This window comes from Crocodylus porosus, unplaced genomic scaffold (genome assembly GCF_001723895.1).
Source record: "Crocodylus porosus isolate Cpor-Errol unplaced genomic scaffold, CroPor_comp1, whole genome shotgun sequence".
Lineage (NCBI taxonomy): Eukaryota > Metazoa > Chordata > Crocodylia > Crocodylidae > Crocodylus > Crocodylus porosus.
The window spans coordinates 36,036,724-36,060,696 of NW_017728886.1; the positions used below are offsets into that span (position 1 = coordinate 36,036,724).

Here is a 23,973-nt window from a genome sequence, read left to right on the forward strand (position 1 = left end):
CATTGAACACCTTCAAGAGTAAATTGGATGCTTATCTTGCTGGGATCCTATGACCCCAGCTGACTTCCTGCCCTTTGGGCAGGGAGCTGGACTCGATCTCCCGAAGTCCCTTCCAGCCCTAATGTCTATGAAATCAAATGAGATTGCCACACACACACTACTTGTACCTCTATTCCTAGTATAAAAGGGAAAAGATTCCCTTCCCAGTTCTCTCTCCCTCTTTCTTCCTCTTTCATATATTTTCTTCTCCCTTCTTGCCGTTTTACATCTTCTTCCATACACAGTTCAGGTTACACCTTATTTTCAAGCAACACAAAATTCCACTCTTGCACAACTACTCATGTGATCTAAACCAGTGGTTTTTAACCTTTTTTTCATTTGCAGACCCCTAAAAAATTCTGATCTGAACAGAGGTGTGGAACCCTTTCAATTGTCTATGTACATACTTCTGATTGAAGTCATCTTTTGCAGACCCCCTTGGACATAGCCTGCAGACCCCCAGAGATTCAGGTTGAAAAACAGTGATCTAAACCTTTTCTTTTAACTGTATTTCCCATTCCCAACTTTGTTGTTTTTCACATAGCCATAAAAAAAACAACAACAACTTAACATTAAGGGATCCTCCATCATCTCCTTCAAGTAATTTTTCCAAGCCTACCTGGGCCAATTTTTTTTTTAATTTTTAATTAAAAAAAATCAAACAATATATCTAGACCAAAAAAAATGGGTCTTCAGGCTGTTAACTCTTTGGGATTTACATTCAGTATTTTAATTTTATATCACGCTTTCTGGAAGCCTATGTTACATTCATGCACTGTCTATGAGTCTCAACATAGTTAAACAAAACTGGAAAAACATATAGAAAAAGAGAATAGTAAATGTCAAACTTTTCACTTTGTGCATAAGCTTCCCCGAAGACATTGCTAAATATAACCAAGGACACCAAGATCTTCACCAAGAACTCAAGGATCTTAGATATCCAACTACTAAATAAAAATGACTTTGAATTTAAGGCAACCCCCCAATAATTAATTTTATATATGAAAAGTTCATAAATTTGTTATAATTTCCCATATATAGAATCCAGTTATCAAAGGGCCATCTTAAGTTCATCCCCTCACCAGTGCAGCAAGGCAAGCAGCAGTACAGGGGCAAGCAGCAGGGAAGTCCAAGTGGCTAAAATATTTCAAGGAGACAGATAGGAAAAAATTGATCCAAACAATACTGGAGTTGCATTTTTGGATTATCTAGAGAATCTTTAATGTAACTACTAAAAAACAGAAGTGCACCAATATATCAGTTGCATATTGGATCGGCACCGATAACAGGAAAATTAACATTATCAGCAATCGACTTGACGCGTGCATGTGCACAGCTACAGCATTCACACATCCAGGAATGCAGCCAAGCAGCATGGAGAGTAGCACCCTGCCGGTAAGTCTGGGGAGGGGATGCGATGTGGGGCAAATCGAAGCCCCCACCATGATGAGGAAGGGAGTGGGGCTGGGGCAGGCGCTGCCCAGAAAGGACTGTGAATGTATTCCTGGGGAAGGGCAGAGTTGCAGGCGGCTCGTCCAGGGAGCCTGGGGGGTGGGGAGGTTCCCTGCCACTGCTTGCACCCCTAGGGAAAGCATGGGGGGCATCTGCACCCCCCATTCACTTCCCTGCATGCCTCACCTGCATAGCACAGTGAGGCATGCTTGCACACTACAAAACTGTGCGGTGGTATCCAGTCAGGGGGTGACCAGGTGTGTGTGTGGGTGGGTGGGGTAGGGAAAGCACCTTTATTTTGGGGGCTGGTTGCTTTGAGACTTACCATCTCACAGTGCAGCTTTGAAAGTACTTTCCTAGAAAACAATTCAGGTATCTTGCATTGCCAACAATTCACATAGAGATGCCTGTGCCAGGGGAGACCTGCAAGCCAAGGCTGGCTACAGGAGTGTAGCACAGGTAAAAGACCAGTAAACAGTTATTGAGCTCTGAGCATGGAACTGACAACCATTCTATTCTAGTAAGTACCCAGAGTCTCTAGCAAGAAAGTAAAACTAACACAAAGCCTTTCTGCTTCATCACTCCTACATGCTGTGGTCTCTTCTGAGGTAGGCAATAGACCTTTGGACAGCAGAGTCCAGCTCACATCACAAAGCAGCCCTATTACCCTGCATGGGGTGAGGGGGGGCAGGAGCAGGTGTGCACAGTGGTGCAGTCTGGGCTGCCTGGAGGACTGATCAGACACTGAGCACAAAATGCTCTGTGTCTGCACTTAACTTTCAATTGGTTCAAGGAGAACTGGCTCAAAATAATACTTGATTTTCCCAGTGTGCTTTTGAAACAGTCCAGGATTAAACTGGTCTAAAATGGCTGGTATTTAAAATGTGCTAAGCATTACATCTGTCCATACTTTTATGAAAATCCCACATCTACAAAAAATAAACCTGACCATAAGACAGGACAACATGGTGGTACATGGTGGTGCTTGGGAACTTTGCTTATAGTTTCCACAAGAGCTGCAATGGATGGAAGTTTAGCACTGTGGTCTAAGACAGGAGTTCTTATGAACATGTGACATTCTCTTGTCTGGAGAACACCCTTCCTCATTACTAGAATTTCCCAATTCACACTAGAGTCTGTTACTGCAGTGATCCTCAACTGGGGTGGTCATATACTGTTGGGAATCCAGTAAAGGATCACCCCAGTATACAAGTAGTTGATGATAGTCCTACAATGAAAACAGAAGAAAAGGAGCTTGGCATCTTAAAATACTTCTGTTGTTATTTACTACCACTTGTTCAAATAACTCTAGTTATATATGACATATTCACTGTAGTTTGCCATTTCAGTGATCCTTTGAAGGTGCCTCTACGTGTGAGGAGATAAGCAGATAAGCACAGGCTCAAATTTATTCCTGCCTTGCTGCTCCCCCACCCCCATTGCAAAGAGGTAAACCTTGTAATATACTGTTTTCTGAACTGGGATGCCACTCAGTTCACATTTGTGGAGTGCTGCCTTGAATTTAGTAAGGCTGAGAACCACAGCTCTCCTGAAAACTCAAGACAGATGGAGGTGGTTAACCACAAACCAGGGAGAGCACTACTATAATGGAGCTGCCAATTTTATTGTACATTGTTTGGAATAGGCAGCCAGTTAATTTGATTTTCCAGATTGGTGTTCCAGCTGAGGAATGCAGCAATTGTCCTGGTAAGCAAAGCCTCTCTGGTTATTCTTAGTTTCTTAAAAGTCTGGTTTTGAGATACTCATACCCTGGCCATCTTATAGTCTTCACTAGCCTGGCAAAAGTGAAATAGTGGGATTATTACCAATAGTACTCCTAAAATAAAAATAAACAGTAAAACAAAAACATATTAGATGTTATATTATTAAAGGTAATCATAAGTCATGTATACATCTCAGCTTCCACAAAAAAAAAAAAACAAAACCAACCATCTTTAAGAGCCTTTCACAACAAAACAATGAGAGCATCCTATTTAGTGCCAATGATATTTATTTAGTTGTAAGTTTGCCTCTCAACATTGCTGCTTATATCTATCAATTTTGGAGTGGGGGAGGGAAGGAAGGGAAAGAGGGAAACCCATTTAAATTTTAGAAATGTTAACCGTATCTAAAAATGGGATCCAAAAAAACACAAAACTTTCATTTTTAAATTATACAAAGACTACTTAATTTCAATGTAAACTATATTTTACAACACTGATATCAAGCAGAATTGTTTATGAAGGCAGTTCATACTCAAATACAGATTATATTGCATCAAGACAACCATTTTACTTGTAATGAAAATTAATTGTTGCCAGTTGTAAAAAGAGTGATTCAAATGAGTAAAATGTAGTGAAATGCAAGCATCTCCCCAATAAGGATAAATCCGGCATGCAATCTATTTTACAGACAAAAACCCTCCCACTTTCTTGTGGATCTTTTGTAGTCAGACCCAGCTACAGCATCCTCTCCAGATGACTTACCACCACTTCGTTTAAGCTGACAATTAAGTGTGACACACAGAATTGGTCCTCCTTAATCACAAGCAGTAAAAAAGAATTCAAAGCAAAATACATACTTATTAAACATATTCATAGCATAATAATATACCTTTGTGCATTTCAGGTTACGTTTCATGTTCCACAAAAACTCTCAGCCACGTTTCACCACTTACTATTTACCAGTTCCTTCAAGTGATTCATTACTATTATACAATTTAAATATTTACATTTAACTACTTGTTTGTATACCTTAATGCTGAAGTAGGAATTTTCCCCCACTGTTTTAAATGGCAAAGTGCTTGTCTTTGCATGTATGCATGAACACACACACCAAGCTAGCATCAAATGTCAGGGATTTTAGGTCTTGTTTTAATAATCACTGCCTTCATTACTGAAACAAGGGGAGGGGGGTAGGAATCAAAGTGGAACTCCAATGCTCCTCAGGGTCTCTGTTCTCAGCCCTAGCTCATACTACTGCATAGAGCTTCTGAGCTCTGGAAAGCTCCATCCAAATAGAACTATTCCTACAAAAATACAAGATCTGCAGAACACCCAGAGAACCAGGAAATTCTTGCATTGCAAAGCACACTACCTTTCCTAGATTCCCAATTCTGCCTGCCTTACACAACTATACAGACCCTGATAGCATGTGTAAGGTCCCCAATTCCCCTTTAAGTTCCCCATCCTGCTTAAAATTTACTATTTTAGCAGTAGTAAAATTTACCTTTTGGTTGCGCACAAAGGCCCTATCCTTATACAGAAAAACAAGAAATTACCTTGCTTAGGAAGACCTATAGAAGCTAAGGACAAATAGAGCAGAACAAAAAAGGGATGCATCTCGCATATGCACTTATTCTATTCATGTTTGTTTAGTAGAAGACACTAAAAAAAAAAAAAAAGACGCAAAACAAAACACCCAAAGAGGCCAAAATTAATGAGCGTTCAATAGCTAAGGGGCTAGCCTGGGACTCAGGAGACCCATATTTCACTCTGTATTCTGCCCAATTTCCTGCGACCTGGCTAAACTCACTTTATACCAGGGGTCTATGTTTTCCAGAGAGGGGACCTAGCTAAGGTCTGAGACAGACAGGCAGTAGGACCCAGCTGCTTCTGCTGCTTCTCCCTGCCACCCAACTACAGGGTGGTACAGGGTGTGTTCCCCTCTGCCAGAGCATGTTAGTTGTCAGGGCCTTTAGCTGACCACCCGTAGAACAGATCAGTAGTTCTCTACCTCACAAGAAATTACCTGAATAAAGACACTGATTATCCTGAGATGCACATATTCATTTATGGTCGTTGTAACTGCAGTAAACTAAGGAGTTATAAACTGTCTGCTGCTACTGTTTGATCAATAATAAGCTTAGCTTTTGCTAATACTTCATTGTTTTTAAATTAAACCTAGGCTTTAGATCAGAGGCAGGCAATTATTTTGAGTGGAGGGCCGCTTACCCAGTTTCAGCAGGCTATCAAGGGCCACATGAGTAGCCCCACCCCTTGACAGGTGCCCCACCTCCTGGTCACCATCTTGGGACCAACATCCCAGGGCCAGCACTGGTGGGGCCCAAAGTGGAGCACAGGCTGGCAGGGGTCTGTGGAGCCGAGCTGGCCTGGACTGCACCAGCAGGGAGGGGGGAGCTGGCCTGGCTCCATAAAGCCCTTGCCAGCTGGGACCACGCACTCCTGCCACCCTGCTCTGGACTGCACAGGCACTGGCCCCATACTCCCACTGGCTCCCCGCCCACTCACACCCAGTGCCCCCTAGCCCTGCAGTACAGGCAGAGGACAGTGCACAGCTTTGACTCCCTGCTCACTAGCAGGGAAGAAACTAGTGCTGAGCATGCGGAAAAGTGGCCCCTCACTTGCCCCATGGTCGGTGCCCTGCACTGCAGGTGCTTGCAGCCCGTGTAGGGCTGTCTGAAGCAGGCACAGGCAGCCCCAGGCAGCCTGTGAGCAGCTGCAGCATGGGGCCCTGACCATGGGGCAGGCAAGGGGCCACTTTTCCCCACGTTCAGCACCAGTTTATAACCCACCCACGTTGCCAGCCTGGCAGTGGGGCTGGGTTACAAGGTGGTACTGAATGCAGGGGAGAGAAAGCAACGCCCCCCCCGTGCCCGATGCCACATGCTGCAGCCACTTGCAGCCTGCCTGGGGCTGCCTGTGCCTGCTCCGGACAGCCCTGCACAGGCTGCACGTGCCTGCAGTGCGGGGCTCCGGCCATGGGGTGGGCAAGGGGCCACTTTTCTCTGTGCGGGGAAGGAGCCCAGGGAAAAGCTGAGAGCAGAGGGTAAGCAGCCCCTCCCCTGCCCCACGCCCGGTGCCCTATGCTGCAGGCACTCGCAGCCCACGTGGGGCTGTCCAGAGAGGGCACAGGCAGCCCCACACGGGCTACAAACAGCTGTAGCACAGGTCACCGGGCATGGATGGGGAAGGGCCGCTCCCCCCCACATCCTCGCACTCCTTCCTTGCCCGGGGTCCTCCCCCACCACTTACCTGCCCCAGGGCAGCCACATGCTCCCAGCCCAGAAACCCAGCTGGGGGGCAGGGCCGGACAGGCCCACTGTTGTTGGAGCCCACTGGGCTTCCCTTGGGTCCTACTGCCCTTAGTTCTTGTCACTTTTGACAGGAACCAAGGGCAGAGAAATTTTAATTTTTCAAATTTTTTTAGGGGCCCCACAGGCCAGATAGAATGGCCTCCGGCCCACAGGCTGGCCCACTCCTGCTTTAGATTTTAGTCCTGAAATGGCTAATTACAATCAATCAATCATATACAACTTCGGAGTTATTTGAAAACTTTTGTCGTCATCTACTACAACTTAATCTAAGTAAAGTTCCCTTTCTTCTATTTTCATTGTAAAACCATCATCAACTACTTACTTAGCATGTGTCACTTGTGATACTGACCCTTTAGTATACCTGAAGTAAATGCATTTATTATGTATTTAATATTTCCATCATAAATTTAAAACAAACCATTTATTTTTAGCAATGTTGAAATTTACAGAATTTGTTCTAAAACAAGTTTGGAAAAAATGGTTATCAAGTTATTGTGACAAATTTAAGAACAAATGGCATGGCAGCCCTAGGACATTATTATATAAATGACATTTCTCAAGCACACCGTGTTAAGTTAATCGCATATACCTGCATAAAATTTCAAATGATACTATTCAATTGTGTTAGTGAACCTAAAAGACTATACAAGGTTACCAGCTGCCCAGCAGTCTCAGTTAAACAGTGTTTTGCAACACTTTAATTAAAGGTAGTTAACTTTACTGCTTTTAAATGACAAACGATGAGCAAGAAAACCAGCATGTCTGGTTTACTCTATGCTAGACTTCTGACGTGTTAGCCACACAGTGATGCATTACATTAGCGCTCTTATAATTTATCATGAAGAAAAGCACTCCCAGATGCTCTTCTGTGCCACTGTCAACCATACCAATTTCAATAAAGCTATGCTGCTGTGGACAGGAATTGCAATTTTAATAGCCTCACTGCTGCAAACAGTCCTTCTACTTCTCTCACATTGAGTGATGACCCACAGATCAGTTTTCTTAATACATCTGCAACTTAACTTTCACAAACGAGTAACCAATTTCATTTTCACTGTATTTCTACCCATAACATTTCTCAAAGGAAGCCAGCCACGTGCTTCCAGCTGGCCTGAAATAAAGCAGGCCCTAGTCACTGACTCAGATGATTTGAGACCAGCTGAAGTCATTCATTCAGAGCACATGTGACCAGGTGGCCCAGTATATGACCTAGTCCCTAGCCAAGATAGATATTACTCAAAGCAGTCAACTCTACCAAATGAAGACCAAGGGGACTCAAAAGCCAATGCTAAGACCATAAGCAGTAGGCCAGCTGAGAGGAAAAAAAAAGCATACCCATTTCATTAAAAAAAAACAAACCCCAAAACTTAGAATCTTTAGAATCCACTCTTCCAAGCAGGTACAAAGGTTACAAAATAGCAGGAAGGATGACTAGTACCAAATATGAAAATAGCTGTCTCTGTTAATTACGTGGATCAGGAAAATCTGGACCAAAAGACAGAAGTATCCTCAGGCTCTCATTATATGGACCAAGACTTCAAATACCATCAGAGATGGTTCAAAAGGGAGCAGAGGAACCAAGAGACATGAAGCCTGCTATGCATCCTCTTATTTTAAGCTAGAATCTGATTTTGTATTTATCAAGTTGAAAGACCATTCTTGGTTCTTATGAAGGTTACCTGCTAAAGCCAAGATGATCAGTGGTTTGAAGTTGGTACTCTCCCTGGACAAAAACTGTGTTACTGATAGAGCACACTCAGAAGAAGCCCTCTCTGGAACACAACTTTAAATAACGCAGTTCTACTAATGCCAGGGTGTGGGGCAAAACATTCAATTTACAGAAAGGGTTGCTAAGAAAGAAAACATTTACAAGAGGGAGACACTTTGTGTGTCAGGTTGGGCTTAATAATGCTTTAATTACATTGTTCTTTTTCATTTGGATTTTTTTTTCATTTTTCAGCTGTAGAAATGAAAAAAAAATGTGTCTGTACTGACCAAATAAGCATTGCCTGTTATCTAGAAATATGCATCTTTTAAAAGGGGAATGATAAAGTCTCAAAAGTATTCACCTCTCTCCAATTACTCTCCAAATCCAGCTCTCACTAGTTAAACAGTTCAGTCCTTTACACAGAAGCACAGCCCCTCTTCAGCTGACCCTCTTGAATTCCCCAGAATCAATATGCTTTCTTGCATCACCACTGCCTTCTGGGTACAGACTAGATGCGCTAGCTATTGTATGGACTGTGCAAAGTATCTGGACTCAAAATAGTCAACATGTAAAAAAGAAAATATAGAAAGTAACCAAGAAACAGCTATTTTAAAAGCTACCATATTTTACTGTGAGCAACTGCATAATGGGTTCAATGACTGAACTAGTTACATCAGTGATTCTCAGCTGGGTGTTGTGAGGTCCCCCTCAAGGGTGTCACAAGACAACTGCTGACACCGTGGCAGCAGCCAAGCAAAACCACCCTGTGTGCATTCCTGCTGCATTAGGGCTCTCATCAGCCTAAAAGCAGCAGCTGGCTTGGCTGTAGGCCTTTCCAGTCCAACCCTTTCCACTCTCCTCCTGGAAACAGTGATCTATGTGCCTGTCTCTTGGAAAAGCACAGGAGGGACTAGACTGGGAAAGTCTACACAGTACAAGTCAGCTCTTGCCTGGTTACAGCCCTAATGCAAGAGCACGTGTATGTGCTACAGCCTTTTCCGGGCTGGCTGTGAATGAGGCACATGGCAATTTTATCTGGAGGCAGCAAAACCCAGCAGTGAAACACTGAGCTAAGTTGAGGCAGCACCAGCAGTGGTTGTCAACCAGGGATAACAAGACATTCTTAATGTGGCAGAGGGATGCCCTAACCATAACAACATGAGAACCACTGATTTATACCCATCAGATCACAGTAAATATTTAGACATCTACTCTAAACATTGCTATTGTCTCTTATGTGAAAAAGATCATTCTAAGAGACATGGAAGTAACAAGTAGAACTCCAGCAGCGATACCAATTAACTGAGAGCACTTGCTGTTCTCTCCCCAACAACTATCAGTTGCCACTTCCTCCTTTCTTCCTATGAGGAACCCCTGCAATACGTGATATCTCAATTCCCCCACCAATCTTGTGTTTGAGAAGTGAAGAATCCAGGCAGCAAAAACAAATTCAGGAGAGAACTTCAAAAGTCACTGTCTAATACACATCATTCAACTGCTTCCTTCGTCTTTTATTCTGGACTACTATAAATGCAAATTAATACTATTATAATTAAAACAAAAACAATTATTTTAAAAAGTGGTTTTTTTAAATAAAATAAAATTTTAAAAGATATGCCTATGTTAAAGCCTAAATTTACTATAACAAAAGTATTTAGCCAACATGATGAATAATAATCCTTCATCATGAGCTTCAATAAGATATTAGTAATGAATTCCCTCTAATTCCACATACATAAGAAGTAGCTTGTAAGCTTAAGCTTTATAAATAAGGCTTAGGATGACATGGATGGTACTGTATTAGGTATCTCTGTGGGACAAAGACTTTTGCAGCTACAGTATAACCCTAACACTACCTTTGGCATTTTTTGTAGATTTGTGAGCTCTTGGTTGTCAGAGACATTACCAGGGATCACTACATGGCTCTATCTATATCATTTACAATTGTTGTGGCACTTTTGTTCAAATGTTGTTATTGTCAGTTTTGCTATACAGAATATTTTAATGGGAATACTTTATTTAAATTTTTTCTGAAATCTGAAACACTTAAAAGTAATTTTGAATTTTCATCCTATGGCCCTTTCATCTAAACTGTAAAAAAAGTTGGTTATCTAGTAAGCGATTCATTTTAAACATTGAAATCAAAAATCTGAATAACTACACCGGACGGAATATAATTTAAACAGATTTGCAGAATAAATCTCTAAGTAAATAATTCAAAGATGCAAATAGAAAAAAACATTACTAAACGATGATTTACTGCAATAGAGGCCAAACTTTTCGGCAGGTCTCACATCAGTCTGCACCCTCTTCTAATGCCACTAATTCCCTTCCCTGATCTTTTGCTCAGCCTTCTGCTCCTTGCTCTGTGCTCCCCAACCAAGCTGCCTCCTACCTTGTGCTCCTTGTCTGATCCAAGGTTCTTCTGTCTGCTCTATCTGCCATTGTGCTACCTGTTCCCTCCCCAGTCTTTTCCATGCCACACACAAATGGCTGCCTGTGCCACTTTGGCATCATGCCACAAACTGGCCACTCCTGATTTACTGTTTTATTCTAATTATGATTAAACTTGGCAACCTCCCTGCTTAGGTTACTCTCCCCCTTCTGCTGAGTGGCTGTCCACACTATCCTCCCTAAACCTCCACCAACTAGCCTTTTCATCTCTGCCTTTCTCCACCAGCTCTCCAGGTACTTTATTTCTTCTCTCTCTCTTTTCCCTCCAGGCCTCCTGACCCCCTTCCTTCTGACTTTTAGTCAAACCCAGAGAATGAAAAATATTCCCAAAACGACCAACCAATTCCCCAAAGAAAGCAAAGAAAAAGAAAAGAAAAATTAGACTAACTTAGCATTTGCAAGTCAGCATTTTGTTTGTATGCTGTATCTCATTTGCTTTGCCTCTCGTCTAGGTAGTACACATTGTGGGTCAACAACTCTCTCCCACTGTATTTCAATGATCCCCAGCCCACAATACCCTTTAATGTTGCCTATAAAGCAGATAATCTAAAACATAGGATGATGGAAGAGCAAGATACCTTTAGGAAGTTACTTGCTCAGTACTGATGCTAATGACCCAGTGAACAGCACCTTACCATAAAGGAGCCCTGGTCTTAAAGTGGCACTGGGCATCACTATAATAGCATCTAAAAACCTTCCACAAAATCAAGCAGTAGTGACTGAAGTTCACTGTTGCCTCACTTAATATTTAGTTACCTCGTCTCAGCACTGAAATCCCCAAACCTGAATTAGGCACCTAGCTTTCCCATACATGGTATGGAATGTAGGAACCTAGGTCTAAAATTCACAACAGCAAGTACACTGAGCTGGAGAACATCTAAACTAGCCAATGGGAAAGAGAAAAAAGATAGGTGTCTGAAAAACCTCCTCTCTGAAGCTTAGGAACCTCTTGTATGACCATCCAAGAAGAGGGTTCACAGCCACAAACATCTCCTAAAGATTAGTCACCCATGCCAGGCGTGGCAAACCTGCAGCACATATACCACAAGTAGCACTTGTGCACTGTGCAGAACATGCAACAGACTGGGGAGAGGCAAGTAGCAAAGCAGAAGATAGGGCAGGGAGCAGAAAGAAGAGCACAAGATCAGGCAGAATAAGGGGATAGGAGTGGTTCTCTCACAGGGTGGAGGGCTAATTTGTGCCACATCTGCCAAAAAATCCCTTTTGGAAACAAGAGATTCAGTTTTGCCTTTTCAAGCAACCAGAAGAGAAGACCGTGGTGGTTCTCCTCTTCTAATAGCATAGTGATCAAAGTAAGGGGAAAGGATTACCTTAAGTGCTGGAGGCTGCAAGCCGGAGAGGAACAATGGAAAAAAAAAAAACCCTCGTCATACCCTGTTCACAGTCCCTTTCAGCATCTACTCTCTGCCACTGTGTGACACAGGACACTGGGCAAGATGGACCCATTGTCTGACCCAGTAAATGACAATTCTTACATTATTTCTTAGGGAAATATATTTTATTGGACCAACTGTATAATTGGGACACAGTCAAACAAACTTGTGTGCAAGGCATTCTTCATCAGGTCTGAGCACTGAGAGCCAACAAAGCATAGTAAAAATAAAACTAGTATTAATAATACTACTTATTACCAAATTGATTATTGTAAAACAGTTTTAAGAGGGGAGAGGGAATTTCCAGGAGTAGCAGACACAAGTAGCTGAAGAAAAGAAGTTGATTACTGAGAGAGAGGCCTATCAAAAGGGAGGTGGGCGTTTCTTTCCTGTGGGGAGAACTTAGACATCAGGTAGGCTAGGACAGGCCACAAAACCAATATCAGTGTAAAGTCCTTGGTTCCTAATGTCCAGCCAGCTTATGAATTTTTGTTCCCAAGTGCATCTTTTAAAGTTGTTGGGTAGATTCCACTTGAGGATGAGGACACTGGAGGTCACAAATGGAGAGACTGTTCTGTGATAAATGTGCTCCTAATAGCATATAAGCGTCTGTCTTTTATACCTGTCCTGTGAGAATCTGTTCTGGTACCTAGTTGCTGTTTGGTTAATGGAGAGATGTCAAATTCATTCAGCCCCATCAACCAATCAGGTCACTGAGCTGTTCTGCAGACCAGATCAGGCCACGCAGGGTGTCCCATGCAGCAAGCACCCCATACACAGTAAGCCCCAAATCAAGGCCAGCGTGTGCTGCATGTGGGGATGGACTGGCCATACACAAAATCCAACCCACGTACCAGACAGGCTCCATGCCCTGCAAAACTTCAAGAACTCTCTGTCTTAAATAATGCAAATCATAAAAACATGAAAAGAATTAAACATTAGCAACATAATATTAAAAGTTTCTCAAGACCACAGACACTATTCATTTCACTTACTGACCCTCATTTCCACAATACGAGAACATTTTCTGAGCATTTTCTACACCAGCCTAGCCCTGACAGTATGTAGCTAACGCCTAAGCACAGCTGGAAGTCAGAAACTTCATATTCCTCTGCTTATGTTTTCTGAAAGGCTCAATCTGCTAGACTCTCAGAGCACGTGACAAGCATTGACAGGATCAGTTTCCACATACAAAGTGTCTTATTTTAAGAGATGACCAGAGAAGCAGTGGTAGTAGTAACCCTTATCTAAAAAGAGGAAGACTTCAGCTTTATTTCCTCATCTTGAGGACATTCAAACTCCTATCTCCCCCACCTCCTAAGACTGTCATATCCAGGGACTAGACAATATTCTGGGAGGAGTGCTTTTCACCTTTCCTGCTGAGGCTGTGCTAGTGTGCAGGAGAGAATGCAAAAAGCACTGGGTCAGAGAAAAACAGCATGACTCTGCAGGCTAGCTGTTATAGCACTCAGAGAGGGGATCCTATTGTCTAGTCCCTTTTCCCCCAATCTGTTTTTCTGTTTTACATTAAAATGTCATTGACCAAAATACAGAAACTGTCTTGGGAAGTGGGGACCGGAGCTCCAGGATCCCCTCTACCAGGGCTAGATTAAGGGCTAAGGTAGAATCAGGCTACTTTTTGCTTCCCCTCTCTGGCTTAATGAACCTTGAATATTTTCCTGTACAACACAATTTCAACAGGGTAAAAAATGTTCCCCAACCCATGATAATGCTTAACTCTTGGAAAGAGGGAGACAAATGAAGGAGCTATTTCTGGGCCAGGGGATCTAGCCACTAAGCTATTACCTAAAAAGGGCACTCCCTCTATTCACCATCATAATCACCATCTCCTCCAATCACATAATTTTTTTTAAAGCAACCAGTACTCAGTTCTTTAAATACATAGGCATAAGAAACTACCTTCATGAGAGAGTTCTAGCTATAAATCCAAATGAGCTGCTTAGGACATGTGCCAATGTGTAGCCTTTCTTGTACACTAAGTTGAGGCAATTCCTGATAGCTGTTTTGGATCCCATTCTGAGCATAACCCCTTCCATGTATTATATAAGGAAATTAGGCATTTAATATAGAGTTCTAGAGTCCACTAAAGTCACCAGACACCTCCCCTTAAGCACTGTGGTGCTTAATTTGCAGACATTTAATTCCTCTCTTACATCTTACCCTATAGCTGCCTCTGATACCTGTGCTTGAAACTGTAAGAGTACCTAGTATAAAACTGACCTATAATGGTGAAGTACAGAACATATGCAAACATGGGGCAAATCCAGACACGAAACAACATGACTGCCTTACTCATTCTCATACTTTCGCACCAGAGTTACCAAGATGTCAAGTCTTTGGTGAATCACCGAAAACCAGCAGATGCTGCAATCTTTTCTTTGTTTTCACCTCCTGGATAGCATTTAAAAAATAAAATTGTTTTTCTAATATTGCTTTTTAACATGAACACTCCCTATAATTGCTTCTGGGATATGACGTGACCATGACTAAACTCACTAATGAAGTAATTATTTGCTATAAAGAATGGGGTTGTCAATATTTAATATTACAATGTGCTTATTGCTATTTTGAGACCAGCACCGGGGCAGATTTAAAGAAATACCAAACCACAACAGACTGAAAAGTATGGCTTTTAAGGCAAGTTATGCCCCCAATATGCCCCATGTACTGTTTTCTTGAGGGTAAATGTACCTGTTTAGCACTGAACATTCCTGATGCTCTTACAGAAATGCTGACAGTCACATGCGAGAGACCAGCTTCATTTCAGAAGACAGCTGTGGCAAGGGGCTGGCAATAACTCCTAGCTAAGCTTGCCCTCTCACCAGAACCAGCGCACCTCCAAAGTCCCCGCTGTCTCACATATTACACATCCAACTAGTAAATCCCACAGTACATTGAGACCAGCTGCACTTGTTAACTAACTGGCACACGGTAAAAAGGAGACTCCACCTATTAAAAAGAAGCCGGCCAGCTATAAGGTTAGTGCTTAGAAATGTGTAACTGCCCCACAGGAGGTTTCTACCCCGCTCTCACTGCACTGCGCAGCAGGGCATCTTCGGCATCACTGACCCACACCACTACCGCCCGCGAGAGACCTGCCCAGCCGGGCGGGCGAGGACCCCACTGCCCGGTCCCCGCGCAGACTGTGCGGGGTGGTTCCCTCGGGCGTGGGTCCGGGGCCGCATCCCGTACCCAGGCCCGCGGGGAGCGGGGCCACTCACCCACGTCCTGGTCGAAGGGGTTGGTGGTGAAGAGCGGCATGGCGGAGAGCGCTATGGGCCGGGGCCGGCAGCGGCCTTCACTTCACTCCGCTCCTCCCAGTCAGGGTACAGCTGCGGAGCCGCCGCCCCCGGCACCCGAGCCAGCGCCGCGCGGCATGCTGGGAACAGCGGGGCTGCTCACCGCGCTGCCTGCCTGCCTGTCCCACAGGCTCTGCACCGACGCCGAGGGACTGGGACCATAGCCTCACCGCTTTCTTGCCCCAGGGCAACGGCGGCGCCTGCCCGGCCCACACGGGGCTTGCTGGTAGGAGCCTCCGGCTGGTCGACGCTGAGGCCCCTCAGGCACGCGGGGGCAGCTACGACCCTGATAAAGGAGGAATCCTGCCCTCCAGGTCGCGCAAGCGCAGTGTGGGCCTGGCTAGGTTGCTTGGTGTGGGGTAGAAGTGAGGGTGCTAGTTGCTGTTTGGTTTGCCTCTGCGGCACAGAGCTGGCTTCCCTTTGCAGCGAGCTGTCTCCAGTGCCTGGCAGGAGTGAGGGGGCCGATCCGGGTTTCACGGGGCAGCAAGTAGCTAGTTCCCAAAGCAGCGGGTTCCTGCATAGGAGTGACGCTGGGCTGCCCAGACCTGCATCCAGACTTAGCGACGTGTTGGCGGGACTGTGACGACTAGTCACTGTCCATATGATAGGGAGTAATGCTCGGATAGTTGATCACGAGACTGCATCCTCCTTCCTAGGTGTGGCCCCATCAAGCTCCGTGACTTCATCACGAGTATGATATCCCCGGATAATCTACATCTGCGCCTGGCTTTGCCGTGCGAGGCTCAGCCAGTTTGTTCTTTCAAGAGCTTTTAGTACAGCACTGGTTAGCTGGCTGGGTGCGCAGCTGTTGGTAAAGAAAGGGTAGAAAGAAGGGGAGGGTCCTAAAGGAGATGTATCAGCTGGCATTACAAGAAAATAAATGGGAACAAAATGCATGGGGGGGAACCCGAAATTGATACTAATTTCATCAAAGCAGGAATCCCACAGTTAAAATCCATTGCAAAAGCATCCAACTAATAAGACTTTGATACTTCAAAGCAGCTCTTACGTAGAATTGGTATCTAAGCCCGAAAAAAGGTCTGCAGAAAAGGACCTGGGGGGTTTCAGTGGACAATAAGCTGAATATGAGCCACTAGTGTGCCCTTGTTGCCAAGAAGGCTAATGGTATTCTGGGCTGCGTTGGTAGGAGTGCTGCCAGCAGGTCAAGGGAAGGGATTACTGTGCTCTTTTCAGCACTGGTAAGGCCACATCTGGAGTCCAGTTTTGGGGCCCCCACTACAGAAAAGATGTGGACAAGTGGAAGAGAGTCCAGCAGAGGGCAGTGAAAATGGTGAAGGGGCTGTGGCATGTGACTTATGAAGAGTGGCTGACGGATCTGGGCTTATTTAGTCTAGACAAGAGAATATTAAGTGGGGTTTTAATAAACTTTACCTGAAGTGTGGTTCCAAAGAGGATGGAGAGAGACTGCTCTCAGTGATGGCAGAACAAGAAGCAATATTCTCAAATTGCAGCAAGAGAAGTTTAGGTTGGATGTTAGGAATAACTTTGTCACCAGGAGTGTGGTGAAGTACTAGGAGAGGTTACCTATAGAGGTGGTGGAATCATCCTTGGAGGTTTTTAAGGCCCTGGTCAACAAAGCCATGTTTGGAATGATCTAGCTGGGGGTAGCCCTGCCTTGTGCAGGGGGTTGGGCTAGATGACCTCCAGAGGTTTCTTCCAACCCTAATTTTCTATGATTCTATTAAAATTGGCATCCAAAAATCCCTTCTTAGCTTCCAGATATCAGGGGCTGCTGAAATTCATCAGGTACTTTTATGTGTGACTTCAAAATTCCGCAGGTATGTGTAGCTCTTCTGTGTATAACCAAAACTTCCCCAGAATTTGCCTTGGCCAAATAGGGATCCAAGAGCTAGGTCTTTCTCTGCCATAGGGAGAGTTTTCCAGTAAATTTTTGACTGAATAACAAGTTGGTGGTGCACTACTTATGTGTGGTTAGAACACTTGCCATCAGTCTGAAGGGATATTGAACACTCCCAGGAGAATTCCCCCAATCCACAGGCTATAGGCTACTGTACCTGGTAGAAGACAGTCAATATTCGACTTGAGTATTGGACCAGAGAGAATGATTGTAAATACTAGTGATGACGGCCCTTAGCTAGAGAAGATGATTGTAAACCCTCTTCCTGGGATTGTTTTAGTATTTTTTCTTATGGCTGCTTAACATAAAACGCTCCAAGAAGTAGGACTTGGAACCCAGTGTCTTAATCATTAGATTAAAATTAGTTCCTAAATTACACCCTGTGAGCCCCTTTGATGCAGCCCGTGTTTTAATAAGTTTGTGCAATAAATATTGAGCCACAGCCACTCTATTTGACAGGAAAACTTGTAGGGAGCACATCCAAGTTTTCAGTCAGGCTAGTTATGTGCAGAACTATCCCTTTGAAATAGGCTTCAGTGGCGAAACTTTTGAGGACCCCGAACATCAGTAGCTAGCAACGACCTTGGTAGCAGGCAGGTTGGTGGGCTTGCCAAAATGTGGCTGTAGGCCTAAGTCATTGAGTAGTCAGGTTTCATGTATGTTGGTCCTGAAATGGTACAAGTATTATTCTTGACCAAGTTTCAGGAAACTTCGGTAGCAGGAAAAATGGAATGAAACCTACTTTGCTATGGCACAGTGAGATAAAGTATTTTGCTTAATTTCCAAGCAAAATATATCAGTCATAAAGGAGTAAAACATAAAAATAGCATTACAATACAAATCATAGTTTTTACAATGAGTTTGTCAGTGACTGTCAAAAGTTACAACTAGAGCTGTTGCGAAAAGCCTTATGGCAAAAGTCAGTTTTTAAAAGGGCTGTCTGAGGCAACAAAGTTACATTGATCAGTTTTGCTGTGGCTCATGAAACAGCAAAGAAGGGTAAACTTTCAAAGACTGCATGTTGAGATTTCTGTACATAGTTTGCTCAGGAGTCTGCATTTACTCAAGGTCAGTATGTCTGAAATGGCAGTGTGACATAATAATGTTGAAGACAAATGCTGTGCAGTTGAGGCAAACAGCATGACATGGGCATCTCCCATTTGTGTCACTACAGACAATGCCCCATCCATGATTGAAACTAAAACTGGAAAGTGGCACTAGTAAACCAGAATGTTACTGAAGAATATGATGTGGGCATAACTTATTACCACTGCATTATGCGTTAAGAAGCTCTTATTGTTCAAGTTCTCAGGGATGGACTGTGTCAAGAAGTTGTGAATTTCATCAAATTTAGAGTAGAGGCTTCAATTTAAGCAGTTTAAGGCCATTTTAGAAAATTTGGAGATGTCATCTATTTTACAATAGTTTGATGATTAAGCACAGATGCTACTCTGAAACACTTTTTCTTTTCTCTTGACTTCCTTCTGAATGAAAAAGGACAAGGTTTTACTTATCTGACTGGTATTTAGTCAGTATCATTGGCCTTCTCAACAGAGTGAATGTGAAGCTTCAAGACGTTGATGGTATGATACTCTTCGGGGAGGTGAAAGATACAAATACTTATACAAATACAAATACTCCTCAAATACTTCTGCTTTGAAAGACAACAGTAAACCTGCTTCATTTCTTAAAATAATATTTTTGGGTGCTTTCATTCAGGAGAGGGTTCTAGGCTATGGATCCTGCTACGGACTAAGATACCTGCTTAGTGCTTACAGCCGATGTCCAGGTTCCAGAGCATGGTGAGATTTAAGACTCTTCCATGTGCTTGCTTAGCCTGTCCTCTTGGACAGCTTCAGGCAGCTCCAGTTCACTGTGCTGATTGTCAAGATCATCATTTTGGAGAATCTGATTCTTCTCATGCACTATATAGGGTACTTATATACCTACTAAGGGTCTTGGATTCCCCTTCAGGCTCCTAAAAATTAAGTTCCAGCACCTCCCTGCTTTATACAGTCAGGCCCCAAATCTATGTTATTTCTCTCCCCATTCAGTCAGTGTCTGTGATTTACGAATGTGGTCTCATATGCCAGAAATAGGCTTTCACAAAATCTTTTAGAAAAACTGCTGAAGAGTTACCATTCTTCTACACACAAATGTCTACAGACTGTTAGCCCAGGGATCTATGATATGTTTGCCATACTTCACCTGTTATTTAGAACTGTTTATGCAGATGCTAGTATTTAATTAATAATATTCAGTTAATTATTCATGCAGCTTATTCAATTCCTGCTGACTAATCGGTTTGAAATGTTTCTGGGTATGTATATGTGTGTCTTCACTGACAATAAGATGCATGCGATAAAATGCAGAATAATATGCTATCCCTATTTTTCATGGATCTTTGACTGCTCTTTGACTATTAATCTGTCTTTCCAGCCTTAAACTAATATTCTAGCCCCAGAGAAGCCTCAGGCAGCCATGATTTTTATAACAACCTATCACAGAAAAATTGCTTCCAAGTTATGGAGAGCTAATTATCTATGTTAGTCTGAACTTTGGCAGAAGACAGGGCAGGGTGGCATCTTAAAGAAAAGACTAACTCATGGAAACATATGCCTTCCATGTTACAGAAAAACTACTGGAATTTTTTTGTATTTCTGTATTTTTTTTTCCTTGTAATGTACATGTGAAGAAGGTATTATTTAAAAATCACATTTCTAAAATGGCATTTCTTATAAAATATAAGGTACATTAAAGTACTGTTATCTCAGGCCTTAACAGGTCTATAGTGTTAGATCTCATTGGAAGCTAGATAATTCCCCTTCTGAGTGAAATAAAGTTGCTTCTAAAAACAAAGAGATATGGGATAATAAATTGTAAAGTCATGACATATGTTGAAAACTTGTTGCAGGACATGGCAAGAATATATGTGGCTTTCCCTGATCTATTCATTTTGTGGGAATTTTGTGGGATATTCTACATCTAGTGAAGAAGGAACCATCATTTATCAGTGTCTGAAAACTGGACTTTAAAGTATATTTCAAAGCTACGTTTAAATCCTTACACTTTAAGAAATGTCACACAAATATCACGATTTGTGACAACCCCCCCCCCCGCAAGTCTGTTTTTAAAAATCCTGGATAAAGGTTGATATCTATTCTCAAGGTCCCAGAAATTAGAAAGACTTTGAAACACCTATGTCAAACTTCATATAACACTGAATCTTAATATTTTATGTAAGGGTTAGTAGCTGCTTCTTTTTATTAATAGAGCAATAAAAGAAAGGCAGTTTTGGTTGTTGAAGGAAAACACTCTGGGCCACTCTGGTGGTGGACGGGTCTTATTCTACCTGGAGGGATGTGGGCAGTGGGGTTCCGCAGGGCTCGGTCTTCGGGCCCGCACTGTTCAACATCTTCATCAGCAACATGGACAAAGGGGTAAAATGCACCCTGTTCAAATTTGCAGATGACACTAAGATGTGGGGTGAAGTGGGCACACTAGAAAGAAGAAATAGGCTGCAACCGGATCTGGACAGGCTATAGTAATGGGCAGTTGAGAACAGGATGGGTTTCAACACTGACAAGTGCAGGGTACTACATCTGGGGAGGAAGCACCAGCAGCAGCCCTACACGTTGGGAAACTCTCTTTCGTCAGTGCAGAGGCAGAGGAGGAACTTGGAGTCATTACTGAGGCCAATATGAACATGGGCTGACAGTGTGTGGATGTGGTCAGGAAGGCCAACCATAACTTGTCATGCATCCACAGATGCATCTCAGCTAGGTCCAAGGAGGTGATCCCCCCACTCTATGCAACAATGGTCAGGCCGCAGCTGAAGTACTACATCCAGTTCTGGGTGCCGGACTTCAGGAGGGATGTGGACAGCATGGAGAGGGTCCAGAGGAGGGCCACTTGTATGATCAGGGGGCAGCAGGGCAGGCCCTATGAGGACAGGCTAAGGGACCTGAACCTGTTCAGCCTCCAGAAGAGAAGACTGAGGGGGGATCTAGTGGCCTGTTACAAACTAGTCAGGGGGGCCAGGACCAGCAGGCATTGGGAGAGTCCCTGTTCCTCCGAGCACTCCCAGGAGTGACAAGAAATAGCGGTCACAAGCTGGCAGAGGGTAGATTCAGGCTCGATATCAGGAGGCGCTACTTCACTGTCAGGGGGGCTAGGATCTGGAACCAACTTCCAAGAGAAGTGGTGCTGGCTCCTACCCTAGTGGTCTTTAAAAAGAGGCTGGATGAACACCTTGCTGGGGTCATTTGACCCCAGTACTCTTTCCTGCCATGGCAGGGGGTTGGACTTGATAATCTGCTCAGGTCCCTTCTGACCCTACCCTACCAACTATGAAACTATGAAATTCTCTGCTGGTGGAGCTCTTCTGACTTTCCGTTTGTTAACCATCAAAGAATACTTGTCATTTCACATTGCAGTCTGCCTTCCTTCCATCTCCGCTTCATAGATGCTTATAGCAGCAATATAAGAAAATAATATTTTTAAAGCAGACATTAATGTTTTGCCTGTCATTTTTGACAGAAACCTTTTAGTAGTAAAACATAGTAAGAATTAATTTTTTTATTTTTAAATGAAATGGTCTTACATATCTTGATAATTTACCTCTGTATTTAAAGTATTCCCTGATCTTACTAAAAGAGGACTTAGGGAATACTTCAAATGCTATTAACCAAAAGTAGAACGTTTTTGAAGGTTGTGACTGTAAATTTAGCATATATGAAGTTTCCTAAGTTAATATCAGTGTCCCTAGTTTACTGGGTTAACAACCATGTCTGTTTAAGCTTTACTGGTAGCACTTTAAAACCAGAAGAAACAGGTTGCTGGTCTAAGTATCAGGTTCTCTGAAATCCCAGGCTGCAGTTCTACCCAGGGTGATGTGGCTCCTTGAGCTGGATACTTTTGGTATGAAGCAGTTTATCACACAAGGCCAGATAAGATTTATGAAACCAAACTTTTGGACGTTCTCCATAAAGGTAAAATCCTCATGACAGTTTAAGAGAAAAGGTTTGTTAGTCTGTGCTAGACAGGGGTGGATCCAGGGAAGGTGCAAGGATGCAGTTCCACCCCCTATTTTGTTTCCTGGTCTACTCAGATTTTAAAACCAACTGCCTGTCAGTGGCAGCAGCATTTCTATTCATACAGCAGACAAAGTCAATTGACTCCCTGGATCATTATAAGCTACTTGATTCCTTCTAAATTCTTCATTCCATAGGCATTAATGACCCTCTCTCCTTTTTAACAATCTTGATTCTTAACTTATCCAGGCTAACCTTTCTTCTGCAATTCTGCTGTCTGTTAGCTGCTGCTGGTAATGTAACTCTGATTTCACAGTCCTGCAGACTGTTTTTACTTTAGATAAAAATATTAACTCAGGTGTGGAAATAACTTTCAATGATACATTGGATGCACTATCAAGATACTCAACAAGGCTACATTTTACTTTATAAATCTGAAAAGAGATGCCTATTTAATTCTAATTATGGAAGGACTAGTGAAACAACATATTTTGATTGTTTTTGCGTAGTTTGTTGTGTTCTCTCCTGCTCATGCACTCTGTGTGTGCGTGCGTGTGCATTATATATGTATATGTACATAAGTATACACATGTACACACGCATGCGCATTCCAATAAATTTATATTTGTTTTTACTCCAATCTTAAACTGAATAATATAGCCCTAGGCCACTAGCGTATTAATAAAACTTATCATTTTTCAACTCAATAAAAATATGCATTGTGTCATATGTGATGATGTACCACACCATCTGTACCACCTTTTTCAAAATCCTAGACCCGCTCATTGTCCTAGGGCAAAATTGGCCCCTTCCTTCGCTATTTTGAAGCTTCTGAATGTTGATTACACATTATTCTCACCGTAGAAGTGGTTGAACTTTAGTGATACTGTATGTATGTAGTTTTTGATGACCTTTGGAATAAAAGGAATGAAAATATTTTTAAAATTGCAAAATAATTTCAGTTTAGAGCTTCCTGTTTTAATATTTCCACAGAGATCATTAAAATACTCTGACAATATATTGGAAACCTGTTTAGAGGGGTCATCTCTTGACATGAAGTAGAAGTTCATCAATTTCCTTGGTTTCTTTAGCAAGACTGACAATAGATGCCAGTTATGGCAGATATTATTGAACTATGGACACCTGCCACTATGCAACTGACTAAAACCACCAGCATTTTTCACATAGACCACTGCATAGTCATCTGGTAGTAATGATTCTTAGTCACTACTTTGAAAAAACTTAATACTTACATGCACATATACGATTCAGTTTTACTTTTTCTTCTTACAAGCCGAAATAATTTTAAGTTAATATCTGCGCAAAACATGTTTATTTCACCTAATGTGTTTCTTACTTTTGAATCTAAGTAGAGTTGTGTCTTGTCATGGCAGTGTCTGATACCGATTGTTACATGATATAACCCATCCCTCCACGGTTCTGGCAAAGAGTAGACTTAGTAGGCACATCTACATGAGACGCTTACTATACAGTAAACTAATTAGCTGTGCACTAAATGTCGCACATTACACATGTGCCCTTATTAGGCTAGAGTAAACTATTTACTCTGCAGCAGGATAGTACTTATACCATTTCTGCCAAAAATTAGGGACTTATAAAGGTCTTTCTCAGCACATC

General features: G+C 42.8%; 1 protein-coding gene across 3 annotated transcripts in view; it reads right to left on the bottom strand.

Annotated features, from left to right (window-relative positions):
- Positions 1-15,476, bottom strand: part of STAM (signal transducing adaptor molecule) — a 53,458-nt gene extending 37,982 nt beyond the window's left edge. The window contains exon 1 of one of the 3 annotated variants that reach the window (XM_019532483.1): positions 15,346-15,476. In XM_019532483.1, coding sequence (XP_019388028.1) covers positions 15,346-15,385 — 40 coding nt within the window. In that variant the 5' untranslated portion in view covers positions 15,386-15,476. Of the gene's footprint in view, positions 1-14,445; positions 14,473-15,345 lie in introns of those variants that run through there. The other 2 variants (XM_019532470.1, XM_019532475.1) reach the window with 2 other exon arrangements.
- Between the last annotated feature and the right edge of the window lie 8,497 nt (positions 15,477-23,973).